Here is a 27,949-nt window from a genome sequence, read left to right as displayed (position 1 = left end):
TGTAATCATGTGTGTCTGATGTGAGACATTTTTGTGTAATTTACCCATTTTAAGTAAAAATAAATTTGAGACTGTCTTGTAGTCCTTACCAAAAATTATTTTTAACATTTTACAGAACATTTTAAATATTTTCTTTTGTTTTTGTTTATTTATATTATTTGAATGTCTAAGTATTGTTCAAATTGATAATATTCATGGGTTTAATTATGTTGGAAAACACACAGGCTGTTGTAGGATGTCCAGTGATAATACCTTTTGCCAGATTTAATTACTTGCATTCATACAACAAAACTGACATAAGTAATATTTGTTTATCCGTCTATTTATTTATACAATATTTATTTTCATTTCACTGAAATGTTTTGCCTATGTCAAGTGATTTCTACATTATACAAATCTTGGCCCAGTCCTTAAAATCCCAAAACCCATGAAAGAATGGCAGCTTTTTTACATGAAAACTATGTTTGCTAGATGGTTTAATATAATGCTACTTGCAATCAGGTATTTTCATGAGCTTGAAACTATAAAACATTCAGTGCATTATTTTTTTTCAAACAGAGAATGCGAAAATAAATTAGGTGTTGCGCGAAATTCTGTTCCTCTGAAATATTCTGCTCCCCCTCCTCTGTGACAATCGTGAGCTTGCGTCACACGGGCAAGCTCGGGGTGTCCTCCCCGTCTGCTATCCATTAAGCCTAAACTCACAGGACTCATAGCTACACCTAAAGAACTCTGTGGAAACATTATGGTGAAATACATGTAGCGCCCCCATGGTGCAACACCGGTGCTGAGTGACCAGGGGAACAGATTGTTTTATAGAAACAGATTTTGCGTAACACACCAGCCCTTCTTTGACTCAGCTGGATCATCAGGTGGTCACTGGTTGAATGGCGGAACTGATTCCAGAACAGGCAGATTTTGTAGCACCGCGGTCAGCTCCTAGCCCTCCCTCTTCCTCTTACAGGCAACAGAGCATCAACATATCAGCGTTTCCTTTTTTTCCATCTGCGACCCCTCCCCGTTTAAATTTGTTTTCATGATATATCCTTCTAATCTGTCACTGACTGTTGGAGTTACACGGCTTGAACGTCACGCAAACAAAAAGACTCCATAATATTTCCGTATTCTTGCTGAGATTGGCGTGTGTGGCTGCATATTCTACACGGCAGCTTGTGGCATTAATCAGACACGGTTTGTGCCTCCACTTCGCTCTTTTCTTCTGTGGCTCTAACTAATGCAGTTTGAGCTTAACAAGCGTATAGTTTCCAACGCACAGCAGCATGTTAGATCCGTCCTCCAGTGAAGAAGAAGGGGATCAGGCGGTCGAGGTGAAGTGCAAAGAGATGACAGCCTCGAAGAGCTTCGGTGGAGCCCGCCGGCCAGCGGCCCGATCCGTCGACGATCATGGCGGCGGAGGGCTTCAGCCCCTGGGCGGTGGCAGTGGTAGTGGCAGAGCTTCTAGCCCCAGTCCTTCGGTGGGCAGTGACAAGGAAAAGGAAGACCTGGATAAGATGCAGAGAGAGGAGGAAGAGAAGAAAAAGCGACTCCAGCTGTATGTGTTTGTAATGCGCTGCATTGCCTATCCATTCAACGCAAAACAACCTACTGATATGGCCAGGAGGCAGCAAAAGGTACGATAAGCATTATCGGAAAGAATAAACCTTCTTCAGATCTGTGATTTAAATGGAAGCTGTAACGTACACACCACATAACACAAACTGTTGCTTCAAGAGGCGCACTATGTTGCTTTTTGTGTTTTATATCAAAGGAAATCTACTGCCGTTTGAAAAATGTTCCAGTCATTAGTGAACCATCCACTTGAGTTGTTACGCAACCGAGAAAAGCAAATTTTTTTATAGATTATGTAATTAATATGACCAATAAAAGGCATGCATTTAAATTCCATGCACTATTGAAAGATCAGTTATTCTTTATTTAAAGGGTTTTTCTTTCACCTTTGATCCAACATTCTGGAAAAAAAAGACAATAAAGCTAAACTGTATCCAGGATAATCCTTAATAAGTAAAATATGTTACTGATGACAAAAGAAAAAGCAGCAACAAGACATAGAAGGGAGAATGAAAGTAAAGGCAACAGCGCATTGGCATTACTTTTTGTTTTACTATCCATCTATTAGTAAAGTGTCTGTGGTTATAGCAGCAGCAATGTTTCCTCTTCCTATTTACATAACACACTATTTGGGGCAACTGTGGCTCAGGGGGTAGGGGGTTCATCATGTTACCGGTAGGTTGCTGGTTCAAAACTCTGCCCTGTCCATCTCAGTAGTTGTGTCCTTGGGCAAGTCACTTCACCCACTTTGCTTACTGATGATGTCAGAGGGCCTGGTGGCCTTGATTGTATGGCAGCCTCGCTTCTGTCAGTCTGCCCCAAGGCAGCTGTAGCTACAATGTAGGCTACCACTGTCAGTGTGTGAATAGGTGAAAGATTGATTGTAGTGTAAAGCACTTTGGGGTCCTCTGAATTGATAAAGCGCTATTCAAGTGCAGGCCATTTAGTATTTGTAGCAGGGGTGGATCAACAGCTGTAGAGTGTGTGTCTGACCAAAGATTTCACATTCTCTGTACTTGCTCCGTTCCATTCACGTCCGACCAACAGAGCGACTTCGTTGTTATGTTAATGAGATCGCTTCCACATTCTCCATGACTACTCCATGCGTCAAATTACGGAACAACTACAATTTTCTGTTCCGTTCTGGGTGGTCTGGCTCCGGCCAGGTCAAGTTTATCCTTGCTGGAATCATATAAAGTAGGTGCTGGCTGGATGGGTTTCGTTTCGAGCAATTTCCAGCAATAGCAAAAGCAGAGGTGTAGCTACATTGATTGATTGGCGTCTGAAATTTAAATGCCTAAAGCAGAATAAGGATAAAGATGGGAGGATGCTCCTAATGCTATGTGAGATACAGAGAAACAATATTATATTGGCTAACATGTATGCTCCTAATACTTATGACCCTTCTTTCTTTGGACAGTTGGAGAAGAAATAAATAGACTTAGGGGACAATCCAATTATTCTTGCCGTGGACTTTAATGAAGTGATGGACATGATATTAGATTGAAGCTGTAGTCTTGTTAATGCTTTGCGGCTACAAAATCCTTCTGGGGAGGGACTATACATTTTACTCTCCCCCATATGGGAGTCCCAATGATTAATGGCTACAGTTTTTGGTTGTCCGATGAGCTAACCCCTCCCTCCTACTTCCCTATGTCTAAAGGGATTGCTCAATCCAGCTCTCCATCCAACGGGTCCGGACTTCCCTAAACCTGAAAGGTCTTACTAAGCAGGTTTACTGAAAGTTCTGTTTAAGCTGGTGTCGGGAAATGACTTGCCTAGCCTCTGACAGCCTTCATACAACTAGTACCCTATCGCAGTCATCCACACTTTCAACAGTCACTTTTGTTCACGGCTGCTCATTCCCTAATTTTACAACTGGCTCTTGGTATATGGGCTAGGTTAATTTTAGTGGCTTGGCATGAGCCCCAAGGGCGCTTTTTTAACAAACTTGGCTAAGGCAACCTATTAAAAACCTCATAAAATATCTTAGAACCAGGCAACAAGATTTTTTACCACCAATGAAAAACCAAAAATACGGTGACTCAAATAATTTAATATCCATGATTTAACTAGAATTTTATATGCTTTCTTTAATCAGTAACGCTTTTGCAGGGGTCAGTAACAGCTTAAATTCAGCAACACAAAATAATTTCAATAATAGAATGAATTAATCAACTCAACCTGTCTTTCCCTGAGGCTGAAACTAGTGTGTTTGGAGAGGTTTTGAAGACGGAGTCTCATCCATGCACCTGATGGAGAAGTTTCTTCTGGTAACAACGAGTGGTTTCTTGAAGGGAATACGACTTAATCTTCAGTTTTCTTCCTTTAAGTGGCTGGCACTGATGCTCCAGGCTTCGATGGTTAAATAGGATCCTTGTTGTCATACAGGTCCTTCTCAAAATATTAGCATATTGTGATAAAGTTCATTATTTTCCATAATGTCATGATGAAAATTTAACATTCATATATTTGAGATTCATTGTACACTAACTGAAATATTTCAGGTCTTTTATTGTCTTAATACGGATGATTTTGGCATACAGCTCATGAAAACCCAAAATTCCTATCTCACAAAATTAGCATATTTCATCCGACCAATAAAAGAAAAGTGTTTTTAATACAAAAAACGTCAACCTTCAAATAATCATGTACAGTTATGCACTCAATACTTGGTCGGGAATCCTTTGGCAGAAATGACTGCTTCAATGCGGCGTGGCATGGAGGCAATCAGCCTGTGGCACTGCTGAGGTCTTATGGAGGCCCAGGATGCTTCGATAGCGGCCTTTAGCTCATCCACAGTGTTGGGTCTTGAGTCTCTCAACGTTCTCTTCACAATATCCCACAGATTCTCTATGGGGTTCAGGTCAGGAGAGTTGGCAGGCCAATTGAGCACAGTGATACCATGGTCAGTAAACCATTTACCAGTGGTTTTGGCACTGTGAGCAGGTGCTAGGTTGTGCTGAAAAATGAAATCTTCATCTCCATAAAGCTTTTCTTCAGATGGAAGCATGAAGTGCTCCAAAATCTCCTGATAGCTAGCTGCATTGACCCTGCCCTTGATAAAACACAGTGGACCAACACCAGCAGCTGACACGGCACCCCAGACCATCACTGACTGTGGGTACTTGACACTGGACTTCTGGCATTTTGACATTTCCTCCTCCCCAGTCTTCCTCCAGACTCTGGCACCTTGATTTCCAAATGACATGCAGAATTTGCTTTCATCCGAAAAAAGTACTTTGGACCACTGAGCAATAGTCCAGTGCTGCTTCTCTGTAGCCCAGGTCAGGCGCTTCTGCCGCTGTTTCTGGTTCAAAAGTGGCTTGACCTGGGGAATGCGGCACCTGTAGCCCATTTCCTGCACACGCCTGTGCACGGTGGCTCTGGATGTTTCTACTCCAGACTCAGTCCACTGCTTCCGCAGGTCCCCCAAGGTCTGGAATCGGCCCTTCTCCACAATCTTCCTCAGGGTCCGGTCACCTCTTCTCGTTGTGCAGCGTTTTCTGCCACACTTTTTCCTTCCCACAGACTTCCCACTGAGGTGCCTTGATACAGCACTCTGGGAACAGCCTATTCGTTCAGAAATTTCTTTCTGTGTCTTACCCTCTTGCTTGAGGGTGTCAATAGTGGCCTTCTGGACAGCAGTCAGGTCGGCAGTCTTACCCATGATTGGGGTTTTGAGTGATGAACCAGGCGGGGAGTTTTAAAGGCCTCAGGAATCTTTTGCAGGTGTTTAGAGTTAACTTGTTGATTCAGATGATTAGGTTCATAGCTCGTTTAGAGACCCTTTTAATGATATGCTAATTTTGTGAGATAGGAATTTTGGGTTTTCATGAGCTGTATGCCAAAATCATCCGTATTAAGACAATAAAAGACCTGAAATATTTCAGTTAGTGTGCAATGAATCTAAAATATATGAATGTTAAATTTTCATCATGACATTATGGAAAATAATGAACTTTATCACAATATGCTAATATTTTGAGAAGGACCTGTATATCTCCGAAGACAGTAGTTTCCAGAGGCTGAAGTTGAAGGAAACCCGGAGACATAAATGAGGTTGATTCAGGACTTCCAGAAGCCTGAAACTTAGAGCAATCAGCTGTTCACTGATCAAGTTCACTTCTGTTGTCTGGATAAAAAGGCTTTAGATGAAATCAGATTCTTCATTTTGAGGCACAGTCTTTCTGGGCACACGGGTTGATCCTCTTTTTAATGCAGTTGATCAGTTGGGCTGTGTCTCTGTTCCTTTTCCGAGCTTCTTTTCTCCGTCCAATCTTGTTTGCTGGTCTTCTGCGAGGAAACAACCGCAGTTCCCTCCTTCAGCATTCCTTTTATGGTGCTTGATGCTTTCACCAGTCAGCCCCTTATTAGGCTTCTCAGTTATTGCACAACCTATTTACCTCAGCTTCTTGGTTATTGCTCAATACTTTGGTCATGGTCATCGTGACCTACTGATGCTGTTTTCCGGCCTTGGAGATGACGGTAATAACCACGCAGCTGGCTGTAGTCGCATCCTCCCTTCCTCCCGTTAGCCTTCAAAAGGTTCGCTGTTAGCATGCAGCTGGCTCTCGTCACTCCTAGACATCCTACAGTTCTTTCCCTAACCTGCTCAGTTTTAAACTTGACACAGTATTACACATTCCATTTTTTTAGCTTTCAGCATTTACTTTAAAAAACAGTTACAAAACCATCACTTCATTCTTTTTATTCATGCTTCACGAATGATTAACGTTATATCTCTTTCATATATAGCTGATTGAGCATGTCAAACCTCAATATTTTTTACTCTAATTCTCAGTTCTTAACCACATTTCAATCATACATCTTTTAACTTGTTAATCAAAGGTTACTAATTTAATTTAATACATGTGAAAGAATGTAAAATCATCATACATCATTTCTTTGGATATACTTGATTATATTTTTGCAAAAGATAAGACAGATAATATGTGGCAGATAATATGTGGCTCCACACAGGCCTCTCCAGTCTCTCAGCTCCAGAATATGAGAACATGCTTGTTTCACTCTCTACTGCTTCAACTGTGTGTTTTAATAATTATTGCATGGATTACACATAAGGACATAAGGATATTTATTGTAACTTTTATGGAGTTAACTGTGAGCAGTTACTGAATGTTGCATGGATTACATGGAAAGATCTCACCTTATTTTGACAAGTTGCATCAACCAGCATAGGGAGAATAATATTGTCTGATCATAGCCCGATCTATCTTTATATGATTGCTTTTATTGTTACTGTCAGAAGTCCGAGATGGAGTAAAATACTAGTTTTTTATTGGAAGAGTATTTTATAGATTCTCTCAGGTCACAAATCTGTACATAGACTTTAATGTTTCCACTGCTCCCTCTGCAGGTGTAGCATGTGAAGCACCAAAGACATATCTTAAGGGGTTATATCATTCAGCATGCTTCATTTAAAAAGAAGACAAACACTATTAAAGTTGTTAATCTAGAAAGACAAATAGAGATTATAGAATCCAATCTTAAAAGGGACTCTTCCTCAATAAACCTAAATAAACTTACAAAGTTAAAGTACGAATATAATACAATTATGTTAGAGATAGCTGAATTTAGTTTTTTTCAGACAAGACAAAATACTTTAAAGAAGAAGGCAAGGCAGCTAGACTATTAGCTAGACACATTAAGCAAAGAAAATAAATGAGATCTATCTCTGTTATTAGAGATGAGGCTGGCCAGTTTTTTTCAGACAGTCATAAAATACATACAATATAATTTAGTGACTTCTACAAGAATCTTTGTTCTGCTAAATCATTAATTTTACAAGAAAATATTACCAATTTGTTGTTAGATTTAAACCTTCCCAGGGTAACAAAAGATCAGCTTGAGGGTTTAGATTCACCCAATACTTTGAAGAAATAGTAAAAGTAATTAAACATCTACCCTCAAGTAAAGCGCCACGGTTAGATGGCTTTACGCAAGACTTTTATAAAGCTTTTCCACTAGAATTGGCTCATTTACTTTTGAGAACATACAATGAATTATTACAGAGAAATGCTCCCATCTTCACTTTCAGAGGCAATTATTACTCTTATTCTGAAGAAAGATAAAGAACCCTTAGATTGTAAAAATTATTTACCTATAAGTTTAACATCATATGACAGTAAAATATTATCAAAAAATCTTGCTAATTGTCTCGACGGGGTTATAACATCCATCCAGACCAGGTTGGCTTGATACGCTCCCGCTCCTCAGCGGACAATATTAGGAGGCTTATAGATATTAAGTGGGCAGTTCGGAATAGTCGGATGCCTTTGGCCGTGATATCATTGGATGCTGAAAAGGCATTTGACAGTCGAATGGTGATATTTGTTTTCGACTTTGGAATGCTTTGGCTTCAGTAGCGACTTTATAAATTGGATTCGGTCTATATATATGAACATCCTACGGCCTCTATTCTGACAAATGGAGTAATAGGCCCATCATTTGAACTTCAAAGAGGTACTAGACAGGGCAATCCCCTTGTCTCCTTTACTCTTTGCTTTAGCCTTGGAACTGCTGGCGGTCGCTATTCAAGAGAAGTACATTTTCCAGGCATTACTATAGGACACAGCTGTCATAAACATATGTTGTATCCTCGTGATATTCTTCTGTTTATGTCTGAGCCGGCAAGATCTGTTTCTAATCTGCTCTCCATTATTAATAAATTTTCTGATATTTTGAGTTATAAGGTCAATTGGATGAAGTCAGAGGCTTTTCCACTTACTGCTTACTGGCCTAAAACTGTATTTTCAACTGATAAATTTTCATGGCCCCAGAGAGGTATCAAATATCTTGGAATAACCTTTCCTCCCCAATTAACTGACTTGATTAAAATCAACTTTGAACCATTCCTAGAAAGAATGAGGGTAGATGTGGAGCGTTGGAACCAACAACATCTTTCTATGTGGGGGAAGGTAAATGTTATTAAAATGGTCTGTACTCCCAAATTTAACTGCTACAGGCCATACCAGTACATGTTCCTGTAACATCTGAAAGGGTTGTGGAAAAAATATCTTGGATTTAAAATTTGATCTGCACCTTAACAAATCTGGCGGTGTTTGGCATAATCTGAAATTTGCATAGGTAAAAAGCATTTTTTTTTTGGAAGTCCTGGTTTTTAAAAGGGATATGTATGTTGGGGGACTTGGCTCAAGGATGGCTCATTAAAATCTTGTGAAACATTGGCTGAAGAATTTGAGCTGCCCAGATGGGATTTCTCAAAATATTTGCAATTAAGACATCTATTGGTTAAGATGTAAGGCTCTTTCACCACTGCCCCTGGCAGCTGCGATGTACTGGAGGATATAAAAAACGTTTTTGGTCTTGGACACGATGCCTCAGTTTATTATAGAATCCTACTGACAGCGTCTGACCCTAACTGCATGTCCCTTAAGAGATCCTGGGAAACAGATTTAAATTATGGTCTTACAGAAGAGAAGTGGTAATGCAATTATTAAAAATTTGAAGAAATTGTCGTGGGAAACCAAAACAAAACTGGTACAATTTAAGATCCTACACAGAATATGTTGGACACCCCACAAATTACACACGGTTTATTAGATACCCCAGTTTGTTGGACAAAATTGTTGGTATCCCTCGGTTAATGAGAGAAAAACCCACAATGGTCACAGAAATAACTTGAATCTGACAAAGGTAATAATGAATAAAACATTCTATGAAAATGAACAAATGAAAGTCAGACATTGCTTTTCAAACATGCTTCAACAGAATTATTTAAAAAAATAAACTCATGAAACAGGCCTGGATAAAATGATGGTACCCTTAACTTAATATTTTGTTGCACAACCTTTTGAGGCAATCACTGCAATCAAATGATTCCTATAACTGTCAATGAGACTTCTTCACCTCTCAGCAGGTATTTTGGCCCACTCCTCATGAGCAAACTGCTCCAGTTGTCTCAGATTTGAAGGGTGCCTTTTCCAGGCAGCATGTTTCAGCTCCTTCCAAAGATGCTCAATAGGATTTAGGTCAGGGCTCATAGAAGGCCACTTCAGAATAGTCCAATGTTTTCCTTTTAGCCATTCTTGGATGTTTTTAGCTGTGTGTTTTGGGTCAATATTCTGTTGCAAGACGCATGACCTGCGACTGAGACCCAGCTTTCTGACACTGTGCAGCACATTTCTCTCTAGAATCCCTTTATAATCTTGAGATTTCATTATACCCTGGACAGATGCAAGACACCCGGTGCCAAATGTAGCAAAGCAGATCCAGAACATAACAGAGCCTCCTCCATGTTTCAATGTAGGGACAGTGTTCTTTTCTTCATATGCTTCACTTTTCCGTCTGCAAACTTAGAGCTGATGTGCCTTGCCAAAAAGTTAAATTTATGTCTCATCTGTCCATAGGACATTCTCCCAGAAGCTTTGTGGCTTGTCAACATGTATGTAGTTAAGCAAATTCCAGTCTGGCTTTTTATGATTGTTTTCAACAATGGTGTTCTCCTTGGTCGTCTCCCATTAAGTCCACTTTGCCTTAAACAACGTCGGATGGTGGAATCTGACATTGATGTTCCTTGAGCTTCAAGTTTACCTTTAAAATCTTTAGAAGTTTTTCTGGGCTCTTTTGTTACCGTTCGTATTATCCGTCACTTTGTTTTGTCATCAATTTTCCTCCTGCGGCCATGTCCAGGGAGGTTGGCTACAGTCCCATGAATCTTAACTTTCTGAATAATATGTGCAAGTGTAGTCACAGGAACATGAAGCTGCTTGGAGATGGTCTTATAACCTTTACCTTTAACATGCTTGTCTATAATTTTCTTTCTAATCTCCTGAGACAACTCTTTCCTTCTCTTCCTCTGGTCCATGTTGAGTGTGGTACACACCATGTCACCAAACAGCACAGTGAATACCTGTAGCCCTATATATAGGCCCACTGACTGATTACAAGAATGCAGACACTTGTGATGCTAATTAATGGACACACCATAATTTAACATGTCCTTTTGGTCACATTATTTTCAGGGGTACCATCATTTTTGTCCAGGGCTGTTTCATGAGTTTATTTTTTAAAATAATTCATTTGAAGCATGTTTGAAAAGCAATGTCTGACTTTAGGTTAATTGGTCACTCTAAATTGCCCTTAGGTGTATGAATGAGTGTGTGCGTGTTTGTTTGTGTGTTGCCCTGCGATGGAATGGCGACCTGTCCAGGGTGTACCCCGCCTCTCGCCCATAGGCTGCTGGAGATAGGCACCAGCTCCCCCGCGACCCACTATGGAATAAGCGGTAGAAAATGACTGACGTACTGACTGACTGTCTGACTTTCATTTGTTTATTTTCATTGCTCCCATGCAATGCATGGCAGGCACCTATTGTTATACACCTCTAAACTGGACTCTTTATTTATTTTTCTTCCGTCCAGGTTAATGCGGCCCGAACTGTAGCGCGCACCCCCATGTGTGTGCTATTACTTTTATTAGCGTTTCGATTTACCATGGCGACGTAATTAACGAAAGACCCCCCCCTCCCCCAAAATCCCATAGAAATGAATGGAGTCAGGGGAGGAAGGAATCCTCAAAATTCAGTTTTTGAGGCTCTGCTGTATCGCCATACTTTCACTTAGAAACACTGTTGAACTTCTGGTTTGTTGATAACTGCTACGGTTTCTCTAAAATTAGAGAGCTTGACCAGTAAACCATGAGTAAAACCATTTCTTTCCATCCTCCTATTTTATACTGTGAATGACATAGAGCTATGAAAATCTCCATGATTGGGGACGAGGGATAGCTGTCGCCCACAGTTTGAAAATCTTTCAAATACCATGTACGGTTTCCGAGATATTAGACTTTGTTCCGGGGCTTGTTCAGGCTCACAGACTGAGGTGCTGCACTCAGAAACAGCAGGTGTCAAGTTACACTGACACTCTTTGCTGATTGGCTGATTCATTCCTGCCTCTCTGTGTCTCACACTCAGACACACACACAGACACACACTAGAGGCTGACATTTTTTCGGGAGTCCCACGGGTCACGGGATTCCCATGGGTATCCCGCGGGACGGGAGACAGCATCAGTAAAGATCACGTGATTGGGACGGTACAGGATAAAAAATGAACGGGAGCAGACGGGAGCGGGAGCTAACCAGGAGGGGAAATAAACTAGGATCAATTGTCTTTGGAAATGTAAAACTGAGACTTTGTTATAAACTTTAAGAAAAAAAAACTTGGATCGACGCCGCCGTTGTGTAGTTTTTTTTTCCAAGAAGCCTATGTGAGTCAAACGAACTACACGACCCACAAGCCAACAGTGCTTCTGCTCGATGTTTTCCACCTGCGTTCAGAATGGAGGGAGCAAACGCAGGTGGAGAATTGGACGTGGTAAAATTGGATTTGTAACGTAAAGTCAGAAGTAAGGACTTATCTATTAAACTCATAGAGCTGACAGGAAAGTCGCAAATATTACCGAACTTCAGGAGAGTTAACACGCAGTCTGCTGCTTGTAAAACGTGTTTAGTCGTAATCAAGTTCACCAGTGATTAAGGAACACTTGTAAAACAGATTCTGGATTAAATCAACCCTGCATCTCTTCATTCATCAAACCAAAAGTACCAACATATGTCAAGTCTCATCTGACCAACAAAACTGCTGCATGTGCACTAAAGATTTAAGAGGTAAGGTACGGAAGCCCGTGAGGGGACATGGGGAAATTTATTTCTTTTGCATCCCCACGCAATACTTTTGCGTTCGGCATTTTGGAACAACAGCACAGATGACAAACTGCTCATAAAACAAACAGCACTGATATGTCATTGATATGGTTTATTTGTCATATGCAGGTTAACACGCAGTAAACAATGCGATGAAATACTTAGGATAAGAAGAACCGTTCAAATCACGATAAAAACAAAAACACCAATGCCGTACAAAAAAAAAGTACACATCATGCAGCAGTAATAAGGAAATAAAGTGTCACAGATGTGGTTTCGTGCAGTATTATTGTTCAGTAGTTTGACAGCTTGTGGATAAAAACTCTTTTAGTCTGATTTGATGATCATTTTATTTAAGGCTGATTTCAAAATAAAACTCAATAAATCTCAAAACGGGTGTAGTGTTTGTTTCATTTTTGCAGTTATCTGGTTTGGAAACTATCCCACAAAGTATTGCAAAATAACGCAAAGACTATTGCGTGGGGACACAAAAGAGAAAAAATTCCCCATGTCCCATTGTGGACCTCGTTGAAAGGCTTCATTAAGGGAAGATATTAAATAAATATGTTGTGAAATAGAAAAAAATTGAATGTACCATTAAATGTACAATTTATTTAATACATCATTAAATATTAAGTGTACCACTAATTACGTCATGTTGTCTTTAAAATTATACTTAATTATTCAGTGGGACATTTAATTGCATAATATTCCATTTCATGATATAATGGTACATTTATTGTTTCTAATGATGTATTAAATAAATAAATGGTACCTTTAATTTAATGGCACATTTAATGTTACATTTCTTTCATGTTGCATTTACTTCACTTATGGGACATTCACAACATTTATTTATTTAATGATGATTTTATTGTATTAATTTTGTCCAGTTTGACCCTCCATTCTTGATGCCTGTATTGGAGGTCATGTCAGAATTTAAATCAGGTGTTCTGGAGCAGACACACATCTAAAACCTGCAGGGAAGGGGTCCCTGAGGACCAGGGCTGTGAACCATTGAGGTACAGTTTCTAAATTATGAAGGTAATGCCTTTTTATCCTTTTGTTCAACAAGTACAGTTCTCTTACTAGGTGCATTTTTCTTTCGTTCCAGCAACTTGAAACATAAAAGTATTGTCATTGTTCAAAGGAAATGATCACTTAATAAATGAGTAAAATACAACTATGTACATTTTGTTTATTCAGCTAAGATAGGCATGGTCTGTTTCCTTGTTTGATATTTTATTATTTCTTCATTATTATTCTTTTTACTTTAACTAGCCTTTACTACAGCTAAAAAGAGGGACCTAACTGGTCCTTCAAAGAAAGAAATTGCCAAAAGACTAAATGAAGAAAACAAAAATGGGAGTGGCACAGGAGTGGGAGTCGTTCTGAATGGGAGCGGGATGGGAGTGGGAGTCAATTTACCAGGAGTGGGATGGGACAGGATTTTTTTTGTTATGCTGGCCTGGGATTGGGATGGGACAAGACATTTTTCTGTGGGAGCGGGATGGGACAGGAGAGAAAATCCACTCCCGTGTCACCCTCTAACACACACCCACACACACAGACACACACCCACACACACATACATGGATTACTATCTTTCTGAGGACTTTGACACACACAGACACACACCCACACACATACATGGATTACTATCTTTCTGAGGACTTTGCATTGACTTCCAGTTTTTAGGCTTATAATGGCATACATAATGATTTTTAAATAGCAAGCAGGTTCTATATAACTAATGGAAGTAGCCCAGACCTGAAAGGACAACCAAGCTAGATTTTTCAGAATAACACAAAACAGGTTCTGCACAATAAAAGCCTTTACATTTTAAACAATAGATGATTGCAGCACTGGGCTTCACACTAATGTTGGATCTCACCCAGTGTTGGAAATTTGACTATGGTGGACATGGCGGCCATTTTGTGTTACGTACTTAAACAGCATGTACTGCTGTTCCAACACCCAGAGAACAGTGATTAACCCTAAAGGGCATTTTCTTTCATCAACCTTCCATGGCTACTAATGATTTTTTAAACCTGATAATTGCATACACAATGGTTTCAGAAGAGCAAGTAGGTTCTATATATATATAATGGAAGTAACCCAGGCCTGACAGGACAACCATGCTAGATTTTCAAAATAAGACAAAACATGCTCTACAAAATAAAAGCCTTTACACTTTAAACAATATATCATTGCAGGACTGGGCTTCACACTAATGTTGGAGCTCACCCAGTTTTGGAAATAGGACCATGTTGGCCATTTAAAATAAAGCTTAATTAATCTTTCAAAATACAAGCCAGAATCTTTCATAATTACTAATGATTTTTTGAGCTGATAATGGCATACATAATGATTTTTAAATAGCAAGCAACTAATGGAACTAACCCACACCTGAAGGGACAACCATGCTGGATTTTCAAAATAAGACAAATCATGCTCTACAAAATAAAAGCCTTTACATTTTAAACTATAGATCATTGCAAGACTGGGCTTAACACTATTTTTGGAGATCATCAAGTGTTTGGAAATGGGACTATCTTGGCCCTTTTTAAAATAAGGCTTACAGAAAATTTCAAAATAAAAGCCTCAGTCTTCCAGAGATACTAGTAATTATTTAAGCTGATAATAGCATACATAATGAATTTAGAATTGCATCCAGGTTCTTTATAACTAGTGGAACTACGCCAGCCCTGAAATGACAACTATATTGGACTTTAAAAATAACACCGACACATACCCTACAAAATAAACATCTTCATATTTAACACAGCCATTATTGCAGCACTGGTCTTAACACTACTGCTGGGACTCCGTGATGGAAATTGGTCCACTTTATCCTTTCAAAATAAAATTTACTGATCTTTGAAAATAAAAGACTCAAGATTCATTAGTTGGGACCTGCCACAGCAATAGAGGGAGAGGAGTGAATGGGCTTGCTTCACTGCTTCCAGCGCTATTGCAAAGAGTCACCTTTTATTATCCACATCTAAACTGAATTGTTTATTATGTGTAGTTATTGGGACCTGCCATGGCAATGCAAGGAGGCATAAGATTAACTCGGCCACAGTTTGGCTCTGGTCAGAGAAGCACGCACCAAGAGGCAGGCCCCGTCTAAATTTCTTCCGAAATTTTCTAGTTTACTTTTACAATTGCAGTACACCATACTGCAGTGAGATTTCCCAATTTATTGCCTCTTTCTGTCATATTTATACATGTGTAGTTTCCAGTTGTGACCCGTTTATGGAATACTGGTTTGTTCTTATCTGCTGTAGTTACAGGAAAAACAGAATCCCAGTGCTGACACATTTCATTAGGATTAGTTTGATTCATTACTTCCATCACACAGGGTTGTGGTATCACAGCTGGAATTATTTGTAACAAAGGCCTGGGACCCATACACACAACACAATCTCTTTTAGTCATGTTAGCCGCTTGCTCTACCATCAATAACCAGTTATTATTTGTTCCTGATACTCCAGTAATAACCTGGAACCAGTTATCTGTGGTTAAGTTTCCTAACATAATTTTTACTCTCTTCGCTGTAGCCTTAGGGGAGAGAGTCGTTTCAGTTTTTACTTCACAAACAAAAAGGTCAAAGTTTGGGTCTGACCCTGAAACCCAAACCCACAGGAGAAAACCCCAACATTTTCCTCCTGATGTAATGTAGTCGGAAAGAAATAAAGAGTTATGCGTGAGGTTAATTGTTACCTGGACTGCATTATCAGCTTTATGGAGCTTAAACAACTTGTTTTGATGACTAGCATAAACAGTGGTGCCCCACTCTGGTGTCCAATTGTTTCCTTCATCAGCTACCATCGTGGACCATGAGGTGTCTCTTCTGTCATTAGTTAAGTACCATTTATAACTTCTATAATCCTGCCCTTTCCTTCCTCGTTTGGTCAAGCTAATGAGTGGGATCAGCACCACAGCTGTGGTATTAGATTTCACGCACACTTGAATGCCATAAGTATAAGAAGTTTGTTTAGTAGACATAGTTAGGTTATCTTACCTTCCTTGGTTTAGCGCTACTTGTTTCATGTGACTCATAGCAGGTGTTATTACATTCTTATTTATCTTGACTGGTTCCCAGAAGTAACAGAAAAATAAGAAAATCAATATGAGAAAAAATATAAATACCCAGCAACGGAATGCATTGCTAATCCATCTAAACGTCATTTTGGCTGAAATTTTGACTCCTCTAACTGGTTCCAGTGTTTTAATTTTCTTCACTGACTTTCGGGTCTCTCCAGCCTCTAAATGTCTGGGTCCACCCTATTATCAGGCTGTAAATCACTTCCCCTGGCAGAGCTTTCAACCGAAATGACCTTTTTACAATGTGTAAGGTGAATCCAGGTTGATCTCTCAGCTATTTTTACTGCTGTGGGAGAGGTTAGTAATACCTGATATGGGCCCTCCCACTTAGGTGAATACCAATGTTTCTTCTTTACACTCCTTATTAACACCCAGTCTCCTGGTTCCACTAGTTGGTTTTCCTGCTGGGAAATAGAACATTCCTCATTAGTTTGATTTTGTTTCTGTTGCTTTTCTAACATACTCCTCATATAATCAGCTAGGTTAGCTTCTTCATCTAACTCCCACTGATTTTTGAACTGTGGTAATCTGTATGGTCTTCCAAATAACATTTCATAGGGTGTTAGCCCTGAGGTGCTTGTAATGTTTATATATAGTTTTACTAGATCCAGACACTGCGTCCATGGTCTTCCTGTCTCTTCAATACACGTTGTCAGGCGGTTCTTTATAGTCCCATTAATTCTTTCCACTAATCCAGCACTTTGAGGGTGGTAAGCGCAATGGTTTCTCAGATTTATATGAAACATAATTCCTATTTTCTTTATTATTTGATTTATAAAATGGGCTCCATTATCACAATATATTTTCTCTGGAATCCCATATCTGGGAATGATATCTTTACACAGTGCGTTTGCTACAGTCAAGGCATCTGGATGTTTAGTTGGAAATAGTTCTATCCATTTAGAAAATGCATCTATATTGATTAAACAGAACTTTTTCCCTTCACTGTGGTTTAGCTCAATAAAATCCATATTAATTGTTTGGAAAGGGTATTTTGGTTTTGGAAATTGTCCCCTTTGTGGTCTTAAATTTTCTTGTGGATTATGTTTTGCACATGTTAAACATGTTCTACAAAATTTTTTGAATAAGAGTTAAATCCATATGTTCTATAATATTGATGTATCTGTCCTACTATACCCCCTGTTGAGATATGTGAAACACCATGGCTCAATACTGCTGCCCATTTGTATAGGTTCTTTGGTAAGATAGGCTTGTTATCTGGTCACATATAGATTTCATCTTTTAATGCAGCTCCATGTTTTTTCCACATTGCTATCTCCTGTGGTGGGCTTTGTTGTTGCATCTCTTTTAACACAGTATTGGCTATATTATGTTGTTTTTCCATTACTAATATTTTGATTTGTCCTGCTGCAGCTGATTTTGCTGTCTTATCTGCAAATGCATTCCCTTTTATGACATCATTTGTGCCAGAAGTGTGAGCTGCACACTTACAGACTGCTAATTTTCTAGGCAGGTGTACTGATTTCAGTAAGTTTTTTAACAAATCAGCATGCGTTACTGGTTTCCCTGTAGATGTTACCATGCCTCTATTTTTCCAATATTGAGTGAATGTATGCACTGTTGCAAATGCATATTGACTATCTCTGCTTTTAACACTGTATCTTTCATCACTACTGTATATCCTGTTTGTGTCTTCCCTCTCTCATCTTTTCTAGAGGAACCATCTACATAAACTATTTTACTCTGTACTAGAGGTTGATCCTGCAAATCACTTCTTGTTTTTGCTTCTTTTTCTGCTAATTCTTGACAATCATGTTGAATTCCATCTTCAGGTGTGGGTAATGTCCCAGGCCGGTAATTGGAGTTGTGGTCCATATGCACCGCGTGCTGGGCCACCTCTGCCTCTGTATGGACGGGCCGGAGGAGCCATGGCGGGACCATAACACCCATACCCTCCGGGTGGACCATTCTTATGGGGGCAATCTCGGGACCATTGTCCAGGCTCATTGCAGTAATAACACACATCAGCATTACCCAGCCTCCTCTGTGGTCCTCTCTGAAATCCCCTTGCTCTTGGCCCTCCTCGTCTCCCAAAACGACCAGCATGTCCCTGATATGGGACCGAGGCCTGATGACACTGTCCTGCAGTTTCTTGATTTCCAGGAAATGGAGGAGCCTGAGGGGACTGAGACACTGCACCTTCATACATAATTTTAGATGTTCTACCCTCCTTCTTTTTTTTTCCCCACCTTCAGTGTAGCTTCTGCTAATTGCATTTTCAGGAGCTGAGTTTGTAGTGTTTTTAATTCACTCTCCTCATCTTGTTTTGCCTCTTTGAGTTTAGATAAATGATGTATCAGGTGGCGATCCCATACTGCAATTTCTGATCCAGGCAGATCTGGATTATCCTCAATGTTAGTTTTAACCTGCAGCGGTAACCCTCGTAGGACAGCATCCCGGAACCAGTCCCTTTGGGGACCAGCTCCGTCTGGATTAGTTCCTGTCTGTGTTTGCCCCACGGATTTGCACTGATCTAAATATTCTCTAGGATTTGTGTTTGCGTTCCACTCAAATTTTGGAATGGTACGTCCTCTGGATACTGGATACATTTGTCTAAGAGCTGTGCCTATTTGAGTGGAATATTCAGTAAGTAGGACCTCATCTGGTACTGTTGTTGTACCTGCAGCAAGCTCTATGTCCCTACAGCTGTGTGGCTTCATGCATCATCCAGCAATGGCCCAATAGTCACCTAGAGCTAACGTGGTACCTGCTGTCAGGGAGTCTAGAGTCTGTAACCATATAGACGCTCCTTCTGAGATGGGAGGCAATTTGTCACACAAAGTGGTAAGATCTCCCAGTGCAAAAGGTTTGTATCTATTTGCTCCAAATTGTTGTTGGAACAGTGGACCCATATAAGAAGATTTGGACTGAGTTCGGGGTCTCATGTTATAGCCATGTCCAGCAGGGGGAGGCATAGCCTCAGGTACTAGTGGCATTGGGGTTGAGGCAGATAACATAGCTTCCTCATTTTCAATTGGTGTCTGATTCTGTACTGTAATAGGTGGTGCCTGCATATGATAAGTTACTGCAGTCGGTGGTTCGTCTTTTATCCATCTCCCTGACACTGACATATTAACTGAGCCCTCAGTTACATCTGGTTTCAGAGGTGTGACCAATTCCATATCACTAGGTGAATGGGAAATATACGGGGTGGAACACTTTATTGGGCCAGAAACTGGCCACAGTTTGTCCCGTAATACCCGGTCAGCAAATGGATCAGTTTGTGGGGCCTGTGATATGAATGATCCTCCAATTGACAATACAGACCCATCAGTGGAATGTGAGGAGAGAAGAGAAGTAGGGGCCGAGCAGGGGGGTTCAGGAGGAGCCTGAGCAGTTCCTGGCCGTAGATCACACACTCGGACTTCTCCCCCAGTTACTTTCAGTGTAGGATATAAACCAGTAAGAGGAGAGGTGGGGGCCTTGTGGTGTGATAAAATGGGCTGATTTGCTAGAAGGTCATATGATGGCGGCATTTCAACTGTACTGCTATCGTTAATCTGTTTGCTCTTCCAGTCTCTTGTCTCAGTCATAGCATGATCACTACTCTGCCACAAAAATCTCATTTGTAACCAAAACTTTTCATCTTTTTCTGCTTTATTTGCCAGGTCCTTCCATTTTCCTCTGCTCAACCAACTGCTGTCTTTACACATTTTTCAGCCAAATCTCTCTCTTTCCTTGCATTTTTTTCCTTCAAACTAAACCACTTTCCTAGACTCTCTTTATCTGTCTTGCATTTCCCATCTTTTGACAATTCTTCATTTATTTTACAATCCATCCGTTTAACCAACTTCTGTTCCTCTTTGTATTCAAATTTTTTCTTAATAGCAGTTTTCATTATTAACAGTTGAGTTTCTATCGTCTTCCATACAACATTCTGCTCTTTTGCACTGATATCCATTTCTCTATTAAATTCACTTTCCATCTTATAACAATGACTGTTCTTTTTTTTTAAAGATATAGTTGTAATGCGTTATCTCAGTCACTCACTCATTCAATTCTAACCAACTTTCAAGACACCAGAACACATTCAACCCCCAGAAGCCTGTTTTTAGTGGCCTGTGTGTGTGTGTGTGTCTCACAGCTCATGGACTTAAACTATAAATCTTGTCTAATGTTTGCTGGAGTGTTGTGTGTCCAGCTTATGCACTTTTCTAACCCTAACAAGTCTGTTGTTGGTTATTTCTCCAACTCAACAGCTCATTCTTTTACTCCTAACAAGTCTGTTTGTTGGTTATTTGTCCAATACACAGCTCATGAATTTTTAACCCTAACAAAGTCTGTTTGTTGGTTATTTGTCCAACTTAACAGCTCATTCTTTTTAACCCTAACAAAGTCTGTTGTCGGTTTATTCATACCAACACACAGCTCATTCTTTTTAACCCTAACGAAGTCTGTTGTTGGTTTATTGGTACCCAACTTAACAGCTCATGACCGGTCTTACAGTTATAATAACTGCTGTTCACAGCTCTTAAAAAAAAAATGTCAAACTTACAGAACTTTCTTATATCTTACAGTGTTATTTCCACCGCTTATATTGTTCCTTCTAAGTTTATGTGTTTATAATCTAAATCTTCACAGAGCAATATTTCGTTACTCATCAAAAACAGCAATCAGCAGTCTATCCTTCTGTTGCCACCATAAGGTTTCCAGATAGAAAACTGCACTCTGTCACCCGCAATGAGAGAGCTGCTCTCCACAGCTGTTCTCCAGTCATACACAAACCCCCACTCACTCCCAACAAGTGTGCAACACAGACCACCTCCCCTGCGCACCGCTCATGAGTTTTTTTTTTACCAAATAGCCTGGTCTTGCTGAATTCCTGTATTCAGCTCACAGTTAATTTATTTGATCACAAACCTGATCTTGTTGGATTATTTCCTCCAACTCACAGTTTATCACTTCACAGGACTTATTCTCAGACTCTGTTTGTGCTTTTATTACGTCTGTAATCCGGTTTTACTGAGGCAGAACTCACGTAAAACACGGCATTCACACCCAAGTGTTTGTGCCTGATCTCAGTGTATTTACTTTTCTGTAGAATTTGGGATTCCTCACTCTCCCGGGCCTCTGACCCAGCTAACAGTAGACCTCCGTCGAGGAGTACTCTGAACCGCCACGTTCGAGAAACTACTATATTTTCCACACAATACCACCACTAAGTCTTGTAATTCTCTTAAAACAACAGCTTATTCACCAGTTTAAATCCTAGTCAACATTTATAACACCCTTTTTCTTAAGTTTTGGCTGACTCAGACTTACTTAGACATCAGACACAATATTAATTTAGCCTATCGAAAATCCAAAAGCAGAGTTTTGATTAAACAGGTTCTGCTTACCTGTTCTGTAGTTTTTGGCTAGCCGTGCCTGATGCCTGTTGGTCCTCGTCAGTGGTCCGAATTTCTTTCGCCTGTTGTTCCAAATCCCGGACGAGCCACCAATTGTTGAAGCCGTCTCTGCTTCCCCGGGTCTGTTGATTTGGGTACAGGTTTCAAAGAGTGAAATAAACACAAGTACAATCTACTTTATGTTCGCCTCTGCAGAGTGAGAGATGGAGACTCCAGCCAAGTATCTGCGAGCCCAACTCTGATCAACTCTTGCTTCCAGCTAGTTTTATTCAGTCTCAAGGGTGTGTTCAACATATACATATATCATGGCACACATGTATAACATAACATAACATAACAGTCCAAATAAGGAATACTTCTGATTGTAACATGCAACTCATCCTCCCCTGTCTCTGGCCTTCCTTGTCCTCTTCTAATTTATGACCTTGCACTCTCTATGCTCCTCACTCCCTAGGCCCTTTCTATGCTTCACACATTGCAGTTACACACATAGATAAGTCATATTACATACATAGATCTTTTATATTCTACAGTAACAATGTTGCTGAGTTTAAAGTGGTGTACCTTTCTATAGTTAAGTGTGGTTGTGACAGTAAAGTTGACATGCAGGACAAATGTCTAGCAGGTGATAGAAAGGTCATATTCGTTTGCAGTAATAATGCTGAAACTGCATGGGGAACTCTTAAAGTTAAAGGGTGAAATAACTATTGTAGCACTGACTTCAACTGCCATTGAGGTGCAATTACAGCTCTCACACAATATGGTTGCGCACACGCAACACTGTCTAGTTTTGAAGAGAAATAGTCTATTGGTTTCATTTTATCTCCATGTTGTTGAACCAGAACTGAAGTCATAAAATTTCCCTTGCAATCTACCATCTGAACAAACGGTTTACTAGTCTGGTAATGCTAAAGCAGTACTGGAAACTAGAACTTGTTTTATGTTGGTAAATGCTTCTTCAGCTTCTACACTCCATTTCAGTACGTCATTTTCAGCTCTTCCTCATACATTAGTTTGTTTAATGGAGCTACTATTTCTGCATAATTTGGCACCCAGTTTCTACAATAATTTGTTAGTCCAAGGAAGGACATCATTTGCTTTTTTGTTACTGGTTTTGGAACTTGTAATATTGCAGTCTTTCTTTCTTCTACTATTGTGCGTCCCCCTGCGCTAAGATTGTGGCCTAGGTATTTAACCTAATTTTTACACAACTGAAGTTTCTTTTTACTGATTTTGTGCCCCTCTTCTGCTAAATGTTTTAATAATGCTATTGTGTCATTTTTACAGGTCTCCTCACCAGGAGAGGCTAATAGCACATCATCAACATATAGTAAAACCTGACTACCTCCTGGAGGGTCAAATTGGCCATACTTGCACTCATTACCTGAGAGTGTATAGTTGGACTTTCACAGTAGCCTTGAGGTAGTCTAGTATAAGTATATCTTTGTCCCTCAAAGGTGAATGCAAACCAGAACTGACTATCTTTATCTATAGGTACAGAGAAAAATGCATTGCTTATATCAACTACAGTAAATATTCTAGCATATGGTCTTAGGGAATTTAATAATGTATAAGGATCAGGAACACACGGTGCTCTCTGAACAACTGCATTATTAACTGCCTGTAAGTATTGTACCATGCGCCATCCTGTTGATGGAGCTTGTTTTTTAACTGGAAAAATGTGTGTTACATGGTGAGTCCTCGCATTTTATTATCACCCCTGCAGTTATTAAATCCTTTATTACTGGTATTATTCCTTCACGTGCATCATGTTTCAAAGGGTATTGTTTTACACTGGGCCTGTATTCTGTTTTTCCTGATTTGGACAGGTAACGCTCCTTTTACTAAGCCAGTTGGGTCTTTTGACCATAACTTGTCAGGGACTTCACTCAAGAACTGTTCCTCCTGTTCAGTAAGGAATAGTTCTCATTTTTGCTTTGTATGCAAATGTATCCCTTCCTGCACTGTCACTGTCCAGAATAATGGCTTCCTAGTTAATCCTGTGGATGCACTGATTTCTGTATTCATCGTTGTTGCAAACCAGTCTGTGGCATCTTTTCCCCTCTGCACTATTCTTCCCATGTCCTGCCACTCGAGTTCTTTATCCTTGAATAAAGATATATGTGGAGGTGTCCACATTTTGCAGAGCTTCCTAGTGTCTTCCGCTAACACTACTTCAGCAACTGACGTACTGTTCCTATCTGCATAAACAAAAGTTACCATGACTTTGGTAGGGGTTACTTTAGTTAATGCTTCTTCATAAATTTTATCTGGTCCAGGAGTTCTTCATAAGTTTTATCTGGTCCAGGAGTATTATATACCACATGGTAATATGTAGATCATCTGGTGTCATCTGATCTTGTAGTCGAGTAATGACATTTCTTCCTTCTGTTAATAAAGCTGTCCCTATGTCTAGGGGTGGCTTATTCGGAACATCCAGTGAGTAGTGGTAATAAGGTGGTCCCACTCCTTTTAACACGAAATAATCTCCTTGGTTGAGTTCTGCTTTTCTTTTTACTACAATATGTCCTTCTGAGGTCGGAATTAATGCTAACCCCAGATGTAGTAATCCATCTCGTCCCAATAGATTCACCGGACACTCGGGGAACATTAGAATTGATAGCTGACATGACTGTCCATTGGGATCTCTTATCCAAACTGGTTCAGACTCACAGACTTGTGTCAAATTCCCACTAGCTGACCTTACTGTTATTTGCTGATCACTAAGTCTGGAATTTGGGATTGTTTCTCTACAGGTGGTCCTGCATGCTCCAGTATCACAAAGAAAAGTAATTGATTTTCCATTCAATAGTAAGGTAACTTCAGGTTTAATGCTATCTAGGGAGAGAAGGTCCTAGAAATTTAGGAGGACATCCTGCCCCTGTGTTTTTGTTTTTTTTGTTTTTATCGGTGTCTGAAGTACTAGGAACAATTTCACTTGTTTTCTGTCCTAGTCATGCTGAATCATTATTCCTCCTTTCAGGACAATCTCTGGCCAGATGTCCTTCTTTCCCACAACACCAGCACCCTGAAGTGTATTGTCTGTAGTTTCCTCTGCCTACTCCTCCTCTCTGACCCCTGCGATTTTGTCCTCTGCCTCTAAATCCTCCTCTTCCTCTGTTGTTCTGATAATAAATCTGTTCTTCTTTTTCTTCTTGCTGAAAAAAGGTGTTGGCTGTCTTTTTCAGTTTTTTATCCTTCATTACTTTTTCTGCATGGAGGGCATGATTTACATAGTCTTCTAGATTTGCTGTGGGGAACCCTATAAAATGTCTCGTTACCCAGGTATTAATTGCATCCCTGGAACCAGCATGTAGTGCATTTTTTAACTGCTGTCGATAAGCTCCTTGCTCGTTTTCATCTTCTTGTAGACCACTATGTATTTTAAACACTTTTGTCAGTCTAATCCTATATTCTTCAAAAGGATCTTCCTTTTTTGTTTCACTCTGGCTATTTCTGCGTAGTCAGCTCTGCGTCTGTATCTAACTGTAAGCCTATCGATTAATCCCCTCACTCTGTTTGTTAGTTCCTGGTCATTATGTGCAAGTACTGCGTTATTGTGTATAGGGTTCAAATTTCCCCTAACGTGATGCCAGTCAGTTCCTGTGACTGTCATCCATACTTGTTGAACTTCCTCAACATTCAAATGATAAGATCTCCTAAGACTCTCCAAATCTTCTCCACACTGAATGGGATCCTCTCTGGGGGAGGTTACTCCCTCCACAGCCTTTTTAACATCCTCCATTGTCCATGTTCTATATACCAAAATGGCAGGAGGTTGATTATTTCCTACGTTTGGATTGGCCACCTGTATCATGGGATATGTTTCTGCTAGACTAGGGTTTTCGTCATGAGATAATTTAGGAGCTGTGGGGACTACTCTTGGGGAGTGAGTTAAAGTTGGAGAAAAAGTTCTCCCATACTGTCTAGACCATCTTAGGAAGATCTTATTTGATCTAGTCTGCGGTGGAGTGGGGTATTCAGGTGGTGGATCTTGTAGGGGCAAACCTGGATAAATAGATGAGGTTACAGCTGTTGCATGTGCCTGTGGTTGCTCATCTATCTGTTCTTCCTGCTCTTGCTCTCCTTGTGGTTGTACACCTGCATTTCCTGGTTGTTTCCATCGAGCCCCAACACACCCAGTCTCATTATCTTCTGCTCTATGAAACATTAATTGTTTCCTACGATTTTCTTCTTCGTTTTCTTTCTCTTCCTCCTTACGCTTCTTTACTCCTTCGTCTCTCCTTTAAGCTACTTTTAACCAATAATCTACATCCTCATAACCTTCTTTTTCCATTTTTCTTGGGTCACGTTTTGTTCTTTTAATTATTGCATCCTGTAGATTGACTAATATTTGAGAGTTTAATCGACCATCATAATTATATGTGGTTATCCATTTTTCTAAATATTTTAATTTATTCGGATCTTGTGCTTCTATGAACTTCCAATCTTTGCATTGTAATTCGTTTTTTAGTTTATTTTTACTCACCCCTTTTCTTTTCTTTTTTATTTTTTTTATTTGGTCCAGTATATAAATACCTAGGGTATTCTAAATGCTGGATTATTCTGCTCAGTAGGGTGACAGAAAAATCTCCTTTTGTTGGTAATTCTCACTTCAACTCTTTCGAGTGGAGAATTCTTGCCTTTGCATCTACAAAAGGTAGTCACTTACAATCCTACTGCTTTGGTATGAGGCAAAACCTAGTGGTTTAAATCCTCCATTCACTTCTAACATGCACACATTTTTAAATGCGGAATTTTCTTAGTATTTTTGTTTAAATACTTAAACGTGGACTCCGCCGTCCTTGAAACACGGACTTTTTTAGTATTACTTCTTAATACTTAAGAGGACTCCGCCATCCTACATGTACCTGTTAGGGCCTAGGATTCACAGGGTTTTATTTCACGCAATGACCCCCAGTCATTCGTCACACTTTTTAATCCAAACTCAACTCACCACTTTGTCTTCTCCTCTCTCTGAGTTCCGTCAGCCGTCAGACCCCAGGGGTCGGGCTGAGATCCAGTCCCGGAAACGGGTCTGTGAGTCTCCCTGATGAAGCCTGCCGTACGCACGGTCTTTACTGGAATCCACCAACCCGCTGGAATCCTCAGGCGTAATTGGAATCCAGCTCTCGAAGGACCAAATTAATGTCAGGTTCAAACAACCTAAAATACTTATAACATAACAAAAAGAAGAGAAAGACAAAGAATTAGTTATTTTACTCGCGGCGAGGAGAACGGACAGAGATGTGCTTTTCAGTTACAAATCTCCTACCGCTCTGAAAACCATCTGCCCGCACCTCTCTTTTTATTATCTTTGGGGGTTCCCTAGTTACAATGAATGTCGCTCTCTAAGGATGGGAAAAACAGCTGCATCGTAAACAGGTCATAAACACCATTATCTTGTAACAACACACTTCCACAGTCTCCCCCATCTTAAGATCAGTGTGTCTTCTGTTCAGCACAATCAGCCTTCATCTTTATGACTTCCTCAACTGTGACTGCTTCCTTTCCAGCTCCACCTTTGATCCTTGCCTGCAGACAAACTCATCACATCCTTACTCACACATACATCATGAAAGGTTATAAAGATCAAATAGTCAAGTTAAAGAAAAAGAAAAAATATAAGATAAGAGGAAAAATAAAAGATAAAAACTATATACAATTATTCCAACACTTCAGCTGACACGCTGTCTGGTCCCTTCATTAGCCGCTGTCCACAGTTGGAATGAGACTGAGTGGAGGGGGTAAGGTATCTTTGTTTCAAAGATTCCGGCTCTTCCTGGGCTGAGCTGGAAGTAGGTTAATGCGATTTATTTTGAAAGTTACAGAAACGTTCATACCGGCATTTAATGTTGTAACCCATGGCTAGGGTTTCAAGAGGCTTAATGATAACGGTCTCCAAGAAACTGGTAACAACTCTTGATGTTTAGTATTGGTATCTTGAAGGTACCATTTTGTTCTTAATTGGTGGTCTGCCATTTCTTGAATCAGTGAATCTCAACCTGGATTATTCTGCAACCACCTAAAATTGGGATGTGCAACTTTTAAACTTGGATTAACTCAAAGAGGGATATTAGGTTAGTTTGTGATTAAGGAAAAGAGACAGAAAACCAAATACAATAAAATGGCCTGGGACAACAAGCTAAAGCTATTTCCATATTTCGATTGAATATTCTACAATGGATGGAGTGAGACCAAATCAGTTATTC

The 27,949-nt window shown here is 39.9% G+C and overlaps 1 protein-coding gene across 8 annotated transcripts in view; it reads left to right on the top strand.

The window, feature by feature from the left end:
- The first annotated feature begins 312 nt into the window (after window positions 1–312).
- The window catches only part of LOC124856115 (calcium-dependent secretion activator 1-like), a 417,550-nt gene continuing 389,913 nt past the window's right edge, over window positions 313–27,949 (top strand). For all 8 annotated transcript variants that reach the window (XM_047346334.1, XM_047346331.1, XM_047346330.1 and 5 more), the window contains exon 1: window positions 313–1,631. In XM_047346334.1, coding sequence (XP_047202290.1) covers window positions 1,281–1,631 — 351 coding nt within the window. In that variant the 5' untranslated portion in view covers window positions 313–1,280. The remainder of the gene's footprint in view (window positions 1,632–27,949) is intronic.

Source organism: Girardinichthys multiradiatus, chromosome 20, assembly GCF_021462225.1.
Source record: "Girardinichthys multiradiatus isolate DD_20200921_A chromosome 20, DD_fGirMul_XY1, whole genome shotgun sequence".
In the NCBI taxonomy this organism is placed as follows: domain Eukaryota; kingdom Metazoa; phylum Chordata; class Actinopteri; order Cyprinodontiformes; family Goodeidae; genus Girardinichthys; species Girardinichthys multiradiatus.
This window is presented reverse-complemented; position numbering and strand designations above follow the sequence as displayed.